The sequence below is a fragment of the Dendropsophus ebraccatus genome, chromosome 12, assembly GCF_027789765.1.
Source record: "Dendropsophus ebraccatus isolate aDenEbr1 chromosome 12, aDenEbr1.pat, whole genome shotgun sequence".
In the NCBI taxonomy this organism is placed as follows: domain Eukaryota; kingdom Metazoa; phylum Chordata; class Amphibia; order Anura; family Hylidae; genus Dendropsophus; species Dendropsophus ebraccatus.
Window position 1 is genome coordinate 11,196,178 of NC_091465.1, and position 12,024 is coordinate 11,208,201.

Consider the following 12,024-nt stretch of genomic DNA (forward strand, 5'->3'; position numbering starts at 1 on the left):
AGGGGGGCTATATACTATTGGGGGAGAGCACAGGGGGGCTATATACTATTGTGGGAGAGCATAGGGGTCTATATACTATTGGAGAGCACAGGGGGACTATATACTGTTGGGGGAGAGCACAGGGGGGCTATATACTATTGTGGGAGAGCACAGGGGGGCTATATACTATTGTGGGAGAGCACAGGGGGGCTATATACTACTGGGGAGAGTGCACAGGGGGGCTATATACTAATGGGGGAGCGCACAGGAGGGCTGTATATAACTGGAGGAGCACATGAGGGTCTATATACTACAGGGACACCTTAAAACTATGGAGGCACAGAGGGGTGTAACTATGTAGGAGTACAGAGGGGTGTAACTACTGTATAGGGGTACAAGGGACCTAACTACTGGATGTGTTGGAGCCTAAAATATTTGTCTGGCAGATTCTGGAGAGAAGATTCACAGCCAGGAGAAGACTTCAAGGTGGCCCAGGCTGGATGGAGAGAAAAAGAAAAGGTGACAGACTCTGATTGGAGAAAACACCCCCGGTGAGTCACTGGATGTAACTGCACTCTGTTATAGGATTGTAGTGTTAGGGGTCATGATGTGGCGGTATTATGTAATGGTATCATTGGTAATATCTTTCTGTTTTGTTTAGTGCAGTTTTTATGTAATATGTAATCACTGAATGGTGGAAATAGTGTTATAAGGTAACTACTGTATGTACTGGGGCTCTTGATACAGTGTGGGGGCAAATTCAGTACATTATACAATGTGCAGAAAGGTAAGGGGGGGGCCACTCTTGAGGGCTGTGCACTGGGCCCACCAATGTATTAAAACGGCTCTGGCGGCATTCAGTGGCAGATTATAATATGGGCGGTTCGGGCGGCCGCCCACATTATAATCCGCCACTGATTGTACCATGTACTGGAGTCCCCCAGTATTCATGTATTCATAAGCGCCCCGCTGTACTAAATCAGCCGCGCCGTGCTGATACTACAGCGCGGCGCTTATGAATACAGTCCCCCCCGCTCACAGCATCTCATTACAGATACTGCCCGGGCGCGGGGGGGGCTCCAGTACATGCATTCCACGTCCGTGATCCGTCAGGATCACGGAACGTGGGAATGCAGCCTTAGTCCCCCAGATGATGTGCGGCTGCCGGGGGTGTCCCGTCCTGTCCCCGGCAGCGCACGCATCAGAGAGCTCCCTGTGCGCCGGAAGTCACAGGCGCACGGGGAGCTCTGTGATGCGCGCGCTGCCGGGGACAGGACGGGACACCCCGGGCAGCCGCACATCAGCCGGGACCAGACCAGAGAGGCTCGACGGGGGAACGGAGGGTAGGTGAGTTGTGTGCTGTTTTTTGTTTTTGTTTTATCTGCTGTGCAGGGGGGGGGGGGGAGAGGGGGACCATCTATAAGGTAGGGTGGAAAGAGGGGGACGATCTATAAGGGAGGGGGGAAAGAGGGGGACGATCTATAAGGGGGGACCATCTATAAGGGGGGGGACCATCTATAAGGGAGGGGGAGAGGGAAGAGGGGGACTATCTATAGGGGGGGGAAGGGGACCATCTATAAGGGAGGGGGGAAAGAGGGGGACCATCTATAAGGTAGGGGGGAAGGGGACCATCTATAAGGGAGGGGGGAAAGAGGGGGACCATCTATAAGGTAGGGGGGGAAGGGGACCATCTATAAGGGAGGGGGGAAAGAGGGGGACCATCTATAAGGGAGGGGGGAAAGAGGGGGACCATCTATAAGGGAGGGGGGAAAGAGGGGACGATCTATAAGGGAGGGGGGAAAGAGGGGGACGATCTATAAGGGGGGGGGCCATCTATAAGGGAGGAAGAGAGGGAAGAGGGGGACCATCTATAGGGGGGGAAGGGGACCATCTATAAGGGAGGGGGGAAAGAGGGGGACCATCTATAAGGGGGGGAGAGGGAAGAGGGGGACCATCTATAAGGGGGGGGGGGGGAGAGGGGGACCATCTATAAGGGGGGGGGGAGAGGGGGACCATCTATAAGGGGGGGAGAGAGGGAAGAGGGGGACCAACTATAAGGGGGGGGAAGAGGGGGACCATCTATAAGGGGGGAAGAGGGGGACCATCTATAAGGGAGGGGAAAGAGGGGGACCATCTATAAGGGAGGGGGGAGAGGGAAGAGGGGGACCAACTATAAGGGAGGGGGGAGAGGGGGACCATCTATAAGGGAGGGGGGAGAGGGGGACCATCTATAAGGGAGGGGGGAGAGGGGGACCATCTATAAGGGGGGGAGAGGGGGACCATCTATAAGGGGGGGAAGAGGGGGGCCATCTATAAGGGAGGGGGGAGAGGGGGACCATCTATAAGGGGGGGAGAGGGGGACCATCTATAAGGGAGAGGGGACCATCTATAAGGGGGGGAAGAGGGGGACCATCTATAAGGGGGGAAGAGGGGGACCATCTCCTAAAAGATCAGCACCCTCCTCTCCTGACATCCTCTGTGCTGCTGGGACTTCTCCTATAGGATTAGCACCCTCCTCTCCTGACATCCTCTGTGCTGCTGGGACCTCTCCTATAGGATTAGCACCCTCATCTCCTGACATCCTCTGTGCTGCTGGGACCTCTCCTATAGGATTAGCCCCCTCCTCTCCTGACATCCTCTGTGCTGCTGGGACCTCTCCTATAAAGTCAGCCCCCTCCTCTCCTGACATCCTCTGTGCAGCAAGGGACCAAACATTATGTTTATTGGGGACAGCAGTGTGGGGGGGGGGGGGGGGGGCAGTAGTGGATTATAATGTGGGCGGATTGACCGGGGGGGGGGGGGGGGGGCGTCATTCTATAGTTCGCCTCGGGCAGCAGAGAGGCTAGAATCACCCCTGCCCTCCCGGCAGCAGTGACGTGTTCTTCATGTGCTCCGTCACATGGTGTATTACAGAGGTATCCCCCTATATACTGCCTCTCTATATACTGCCCTGTAGCTGACAGTACTGGGAGGCCACACCTCAGCCATCACAGGGCCGGCCCCATGACGTCCAGGGCAGTCACTGACTGCTGAGCAGTAACCTTCTATGAGCAGGAAAAGGATCCGAGGTGATGGGAGAATGAGTGCGGACATGGGGACAGATCCCAGCGAGGCTCCGAGGTGAGTAGTGACATCACATGGCGGGATTCCCTGACGTCAGCAATATGGAATCCTGGAGAACAGCCGGAGACGAAGTGTAGAGGAGAAGCTGAGGGGAGGGCTGAGATACAGCAGGATGGGAGGGAGAGCCGTGCACCATACACATACACTGTATTATCATTACAGACAGGAACACAGCAATAGTCTATCATAAAGAGTGCACAAATATTACCGCCATACAGTGCATAGAGATGATCTTATATACTACCGCCATACAGTGCACAGAAACAAGCTCATATAATACCGCCATACAGTGCACAGAGACAAGCTCATATAATACCGCCATACAGTGCACAGAGATGAGCTCATATAATACCACCATATAGTGCAGAGACGAGCTCATATAATACCACCATACAGTGCACAAAGATGAGCTCATATAATACCTCCATACAGTGCACAGAGATTAGATTATATAACACCACCATACAGTGCACAGAGATTATCTTATATAACACCACCATACAGTGCACAGAGACAAGCTCATATAATACCGCCATACAGTGCACAGAGACGAGCTCATATAATACCACCATACAGTGCACAGAGACGAGCTCATATAATACCACGATACAGTGCACAGAGACTAGCTCATATAATACCACTATACAGGGCACAGAGATGAGCTTATATAATACCACCATACAGTGCACAGAGATGAGCTCATATACTACCGCCATATAGCGCACAGAGATGAGCTCATATACTAACACCATACAGTGCACAGAGACAAGCTCATATAATACCACCATACAGTGCACAGAGACAAGCTCATATAATACCGCCATACAGTGCACAGAGATGAGCTCATATACCACCATATAGTGCACAGAGACAAGCTCATATAATACCACCATACAGTGCACAGAGATGAGCTCATATACTACCTCCATACAGCGCACAGAGATAAACGCATATAATACCTCCATACAGTGCACAGAGATGAGTTTACATAATGCCATCATACAGAGAGTTCGTATAATACAATACAGTTCAAAAATAATACCACCATGTAGTACACACTGATATGAGTTCACATAATACCCCCTTATAATGCACAGATAAGAGATTATTTAATAAAACTATACTGTGTACACTGTCCTAGCACCACCGCATTGAGGAACTGCAAGTATCAGAAGGTCCAAAAACTAAAGGCCCTTTTTTATGGGCTGATCAAAGGGTAAATGAGCGTTCTTATTAGTATAGGGGGAGGGGGCTGTGCCTTGGTTCCTGGGTGAGGCAGCTCTGCTGGTGTCGGGTTCACTAGTGGGCGGTGGGAGGATTTACAGGAACTCTGCAGATCCCTGAGTACACTGACTGACAGGAAACCAGAGCTCTGTCCTACTGAGACATCCATGTGCAATACTCTCTACTAAGCCTGTGTATCTAAGTCCTTGATGTGTGAGCTCATGTATCTAAGCTCCACTGTGTTGTGTCTCTCCCAGTATTCCGGACTCCATTCTTCTCCCGGAGGAGGTCCTGCTGCAGATCTTGTCCCTGGTCCCGGCTGGAGACTTGATCCGTCGCTGCTCGCTGGTCTGCGCCCTGTGGAGGGACGTCATCAACTCCCCAACACTATGGAAAATAAAATGTCACAATATGGGGTACATCTCCAAGGATTGCCAGAGAACCCCCAAAGACTGGAAACAGTTTTGCTATTTATCCAGCAAGAAGCGGAATTTACTAAAAAATCCCTGTGGAATGGGTGAGAAATGGAGAAATAAATCGGGGGAAAGAACGGTCCGGGAACTCCATGGGTCCTGGCCAAAGTACTTCACTACTCAGATATCCAAAGTGGCGGCAAACATCTCCTCACCTCCAATTCTTATGCATTTAGTCTCAATTAGTACAATTCCCAGCTGCGGGGTGCAGGTCCTCAGTATTACAGCTGTCAGGTGCTAGGCCAGGCTTAAAGGTGTTTTCCGGGGAAATATAAAACTTTCTGTACTGCCTAGTGTAACCTACCAAACCTGGCTGTTTTGCTGGCATCCAATGATGTTGCTGTCCCTGCTGAAGTCCTTCCCTCCAAGGTCTGTGGCCTAGTCGAGGGCTGAGAGGTCCTTGTCCTAAATCTCCTCTTGTCTGTCCCAATAGACACTCTCAAACGCCTGTCTCCTCAATCTCTTGCACAGAACTGTTAACTAACTTACCCCCTTAAGAGAGGTTGGACTAGTTCTAAGCTCTTCCTCCCTTCCTGAAGGTTCCTACAGTTTTGGCATATGGGGGAAAAAAAACATTCTGCATTGCCTGTGTGAAGGTGCAGTGTAACACTACAATCCATTTGACTATATATACTATGTTAAAGGGGTCATTCAGGCTGGACACTTTTTAGAGATATGCTTCGGGAAGTGAGTAAAGTAAAAAAAGAAGGCACATCCTGTGGTGTCCCAGAACCTGTGTGCCACTGCTGTGTATTCAAGTATGAAGGTCGGCACTGTTAAGTGTATTTCAGGGTATTCGGTGGATAGAGGTGTTTACTGCATTTTGACCACTAGATGGCCCTAGCTGTTTCTTTAACGTCCATGAGATAAAAGTTTGCAAGCTGCCTCCCTGTTTCTGGGCCTATCACAGCCCTGTGTTAAGTTCCCTCCAGTTTTGTCCTCTCAGGTACCAAGGTACCTTAGTTTGCTCTTCACCAGTAGGAAACAAGTCCCAGTCCATACTTATAAGTCTGGCAAAGGCAGCCATGTGCTCAGTTTAGCTAAGCGGCAGAGTAAAGAAGGAGTGTATGCTGCTAAGCTGTGCGTTATTTCATCAAGTTCCATGGCCTGCTAAATCTTTAAAAGGGTAACTACCTCAGAAGAGGGGGTCACACCTGTTCGCGTTGTGGGGGATTATCACACTCAAGTATCCTGAAGTCCTACAAGTCCAAACAAGGACTTCGTTTAAGCGGTTAGAGAAGTCCTACTAGCCTAGGTGCCCCACTGTCTCCTGCTCGGTTCCTTCAGCTAATGTTGAGGAACTCAGCCCTAGTCATGGAAACATGAGACCTGTATTACTAGATCTTAGGGTGTTATTACACGGGCCGATGGGGGCCCGATAATAGCTGTAAACAAACGCCGATCTGCTAGATTGGGGCTTGTTTACTGGTCCTATTACACAGCCCGATAATCGTTTAACAGGGGCTGCAGGGACATCGTTACTGATGTCCTTGCAGTCCTTGTTTAAACTCGATACTGTACATTACCTATCCATGCTGCAGGATAGGTGATGCATAGAGTTTGGAAATCGTCAGCACACACCGCTATTACACGTAGCGATGCGCACAATTATAGGTCCAAACCTATATCAATGATCAGCCAATGATTGTTGTCATGGGCTGATCGTTGTGTTTATTAGACGGAGCGGTAATCGGCCGGATAGGGCCGATTCGGCTGATTATAGTTCTGTGTAATAGGGCCCAATGGCCATCATGTCTTAAATGTCCATCATGTCTTAAAGTGCCGTACATGGACAGGTCCCCTCCAAGTATCCCTCTCACAAGTACAAGTCTTTTCACTAAAGAACCCAGAAACCTAGCAAAACTCAAGTCCTATTCATTCACAATCCAACAGCTAAAGTGGTTTCCTCATAGGAGGCCTCTTAAAGGAAACTTTCTTGCAAAATGACCTCCTGGACAGAAAAAAAGACGGCCTAGTAAACGTTTCTACTGTTTAAGTTATTCTTGCACCACCACACTACAGACATTGGGAACACCAGCTACTACCACTCTGAGCCCTGTGACAAGTAACGCAACATCAGCTCTTGCATTTAACATCTTGCCCCCCTCCCCTGGGTCACCACATACTTACCTTCCTCGCTCCTGTGCTGCGGCCAGCTTCAGTCCTTGCTATGCGGCACTTCAAGGTTCTAGGATGTGATGTCACAGACCCACTCAGCCAATCAGTGGCTGAGGCGGGACATTGGTGCAGCTGCTGATTGGATGAGCAGTCCTTTTACATCACATCCTGGATGCACCACACAGCTGGGATTGGAGCTCTGTAATATCAGCAGTGGGGAAGCCAGGAAGGTAAGTATATGTTCTATTTTTTTATTCTACAACTCGACTTTACAGTTTACTTCATGCTGGTAAGTGTTCTTAGAACACATTAGAAGGTAAAATTTTCATATTTTTATAAAAACTGAATGCAGCTGATGTTGCCGATAAAAACGCGGCCATTGTTCACACAGTGTATTGAACAACAGCCGTTCTTCAGTACGGCTGTGGAAATAATTGACGGTCGTTGTTCGTGCAGTGTGTGAACATAGCCTTAAAGGTGAAAAGAGAAGAGTCACATGACCAGGAGCTAGACGTCCTATTCTCGTCCTTATCCTGATGTTGAGTATTTTCCAGTATTTCTTGTCTTTTATAACATTGCATTTTATTTTCCTTTCTGTACAGATGGCCTGAAACACTGGAACTTTGAACAAAATGGAAGAAATAAATGGAAAATAGAAGATTTACCGGCGGAGGATGGACAGGAGCTCCCAGATAAGGATGATACTAAATACTTTGTTACTTCTTTTTGGTACGATCATTTTAACCATCACTTGCTGCTATTGGAATTTTACATGTATAAAAAACAATATGGCCGCAGTGTGTCGCCTCCAAATGGTCATGTGATGTAATCGTGTGATTTTTTGAACCATGTGGATACACACACAAAGTCTGCTTCGGTGTCTGGCCTTCCTGCCCTTGTGTGTGTATACACATGCATTACTACATGTTTTGATATAAAAAAAGTCACTTTGTATAGGTGAGTGTCCTGCTGTTTTTTTCTCTTGATGTGACAGAGTTTTAGCATACTCACCCTGTGGTTGACACTTCATGAGCAAGAAACCGACATAATATGGTGTAATAATATTGGATTTTCCAGGCCCTGCAAGAAGTCTCAGCTCATCAACCTCAAGGAAATGGGATATGGGGAAAAACTGATGGACCTTGTACAACCCGATATAGTGATCAGAGACTGGTGAGTATGACCCATCACACACACAGTATGAGGCGTTACCCCCCATCACTGAGCCCATCGTCTCTTGTACAGGTTTGCAGCTACACGGTATCTCGCCTGCCGCTATATATTAGTTCAGCTGCTTTCAGAAAAGAAGGAAACTATCATGGAGTTTTATCCGGAAGCGAAGATCATCAAGCAATGGTGTGATAGGCGATGGCACCAGGTATGATAACCACATCCGGCCATACAACATCGGTTCTTCTACGGGTTAGAGAGGTTACTGCAGGTGGCCCCTGTTCCTATAGGGCTGTATCAGGTCCGCTGAAGAATACAGAGAGAAGATGCAGGACAACTTAGGTGGTCTCTTTACTTTCATAAATGTTCATCAATGTTCTAAGACTTCTAACACGTCTTTATGATGGACTCTGCTTACGGAGAGTTAGTACCCCTTAGACCTCTCACTAACCAGCCAAACACCCTGCTGTGCACTGAAGAGGGGCAACAACTTCGAAACAGGTGTCTGCAGATGGGATGTCTTTCCTTTTAGAGAGACGCTTTGGCTTGGCACAGATCCCCTGTCAATGTTCTAAGACTGAAGGGACATCTCTTTGCCTTAGAGGTGTGAAAGCTATTTTGCACATCCCTTCTTCCCTTACATTCATAAACAAAGCCGACAGATTCCACACAACGTGCAGACACAGCAGATTCTCCAGAATTTGGAAATGGTAGCCATTCACAGCTTATAAGGCCTGAGCAAAGGTACTCCCATTTTTAGGTTGGTTTATTATATGGGGGTCCATTATTCTCTATCTGTGGGCAGAGGGTTTCTGATGCACTCTGACTGGCTCCTAAAGATGCTGAGAAATTCAGGATGTAGTCACGTCAGCTTATTTGATGTCCAGAATGCACTAGTATCCCTGGGTTATTGGCAGTATTCAATGGCTGAGGTCCTGTCCTGCCCAGGGTCTCTCTACACTCTATAACTACTATAATACTGCTCCTATATACAAGAATATAACTACTATAATACTGACCCCTATATACAGGGATATAACTACTATAATACTGCTCCTATATACAGGAATATAACTACTATAATACTGCTCCTATATACAAGAATATAACTACTATAATACTGCTCCCTTATAAACAAGAATATAACTACTATAATACTGCTCCTATATACAAGAATATAACTGCTATAATACTGCTCCTATATACAGGGATATAACTACTATAATACTGCTCCTATATACAAGAATATAACTACTATAATACTGACCCCTATATACAGGGATATAACTACTATAATACTGCTCCTATATACAGGAATATAACTACTATAATACTGCTCCTATATACAGGGATATAACTACTATAATACTGCTCCTATATACAGGGATATAACTACTATAATACTGCTCCTATATACAAGAATATAACTACTATAATACTGCTCCTATATACAAGAATATAACTGCTATAATACTGCTCCTATATACAACAATACAACTACTATAATACTGCTCTTATATACAAGAATATAACTACTATAATACTGCTCCTATATACAAGAATATAACTACTATAATACTGCCCCCTATATAAAAGAATAAAACTACTATAATACTGCCCCCTATATAAAAGAATATAACTACTATAATGATGTGGAGGGAAGAAATATATACAGCACTCACCAGGTACTTGCTAGCAGGCTTTATTCTTTCTTGCTCTTGGCTAGACGACAGGCCCTAGTGGCCGGAAATGGCCGTCGCCATCAGAGACACGACACGCACCTTTCCCCTCCCTGCTGCTATCTTTTTATGAAATAAAGAAAGAATAAAGCCTGCAAGCAAGTACCTGGTGAGTGCTGTATATATTTCTTCTCTCTACATCATGGCATAGACTGTATTCTCATCCGTGCACCGCACAGTCAGGCTGTCTTTATTGGAGTAGTACTCCACCTGCATATACCCCGGGCTCCATTGGTTCAGTGATCACACGGTGACTCCGGTCGTGCTGAGGTCTTTATTTACTCTATTGCTCCATTATAACTACTATAATGCTGCTCCTATATACAAGAATATAACTACTATAATACTGTCTCCTATATACAAGAATATAACTACTATAATACTGTCTCCTATATACAAGAATATAACTACTATAATACCGCCCCGTATATGATGTGATGATAAATGTCTCCTCTTGTACTACTCAGTAAGTGACTTGTTGTCTTGTAGATGACGCACACCTTCAGTAACTATGGTCCAGGAGTGCGGTATGTTTATTTCCAGCATGGCGGACAGGAAAGGAAGTTATGGTCAGCATGGTGCGAGATCCAAGTGACTAACAGCAGCGTCACCATCGAGCCTGAAGACCTCAGAACCTGAATTCTACGGTATATGTGATGTATATGAGTGGGATTTACCTTCTTATCTCTAAGTAACTGACATTCAGAGACCAAGTAATACCGCCTTATAGTGCCTAAATGGTGAAGGTTCTATGGCAGTGAAGATTTACATATTACAGGGGGTCTGGGCTGTGTGGGTTCTCAGGAAACAGGAGCCCTGGATTCTTGCCCAGTTTACCACCACTATAAACTGGTTGTGCTGTTTACAACTGAGACTTTTCCAGTATCGGTGCCAAGTGACAGGATTATTTTTATGGTTTATCAGACATTTACCACTTTTGGTCCAGAATATATGGAGGACACCCAACCGAACAATGGGAAGACACATGCCCCATTCTCACTGTGACCAAAGCAGAATCAAGGGGTTTACGAGATCCCTGAATCCTGAATCCCTGAATATGTGCACACACTGGTTTTGTTTGCCTCATTTTGAACTGTAAAGGGCTAAAAAAATTAATTACAGTTTTTTTAAGCTCTTTTGTTTTTTTGATTAATTTACGATGAACCAAATAATGTGATGTTATCAGAAAATGACCTAATGTTTTAATCAAGTTTTTACATTAAACATATTTCTTAAAAAAATTTTGTTGATGTTTTTATCTTATTTTCCATTTTCTATATTATAAAATCATCTTTTATAATATTTCATTCTCAATAATAGGGCTAAAACTAAGCTGAGACTTCTTGTTCTGTCTGTGATGATAAGAGGAGGCTGCCGGAAAGTCATCTGTACAGCATTGCAGCGACAGATGACACCGGCAGATAGTCAGAAAGCGCGCTCAGTAATGCTTCACATTCATCTCAAGGGGACAGGTCCTGTGTATTGTTGTCTATGGGGCTTGCCATAAAGCAGGGATGGGGAACAATTGGCCCTCCAGCTGTAGCAAAACTACAATTCCCATCATGCCCGGGAAGCCGAAGCTAAAGCTTCAGCTGCCCAAGCATGATAGGAATTGTAGTTTTGCAACAGCTGGGAGGTCAAAGGTTGCCCATCCCTGCCATAAAGCATATCACTAAGGGGGAGATTTATCAAAGGGCTGTAAAGTAGAACAGGCCCAGTTGCCCCTAGTAACCAATCAGATTCCACTTTTCATTCTCCACAGATTCCTTTGTAAAATGAAAGGTAGAATCTGATTGGTTGCTAGGGGCAACTGAGACACACTGCTGTTAAAAAACAGCTCAGGCAAGATGGCCGCCCCTATAAAAAAAAAGTACAAAAATACTGTAAAATGAAATACTGTAATAAAAAATAGAAAAAGATTAGAAAAAAGAACAAGTTCCAGTATCAGGCTATGTTCACACTATGTAAGTGCCGCGGAAATGACGGACGTTGTTACAACGGCCGTGATTCCTGCGGCACTTATGTAGTGCTGCAGCCTGAGGGAATCCCGGCCGGAGTGTATACACATACACTCGGTAACGGAACAGCCGGTCTCTTACTAAGTGTGAACATAGCCTCAGGATGTAAATCAGTGAGAGAAAATCCTGGTGATACCTTCCCTGTAACAAGTAATGGGGGCCAGACAATAGAATAAAACC

The 12,024-nt window shown here is 46.2% G+C and overlaps 1 protein-coding gene across 1 annotated transcript; it reads left to right on the forward strand.

Moving 5' to 3' along the window:
- Positions 1-2,945: 2,945 nt before the first annotated feature.
- Positions 2,946-10,868, forward strand: LOC138769478 (F-box only protein 44-like). The gene is made up of 6 exons (XM_069947988.1): positions 2,946-3,099; positions 4,584-4,843; positions 7,520-7,646; positions 7,995-8,090; positions 8,163-8,295; positions 10,316-10,868. Exons 1-6 carry the CDS (start codon positions 3,026-3,028, stop codon positions 10,463-10,465), a joined length of 840 nt encoding a protein of 279 aa, XP_069804089.1. The 5' UTR covers positions 2,946-3,025; the 3' UTR covers positions 10,466-10,868.
- Positions 10,869-12,024: the final 1,156 nt, after the last annotated feature.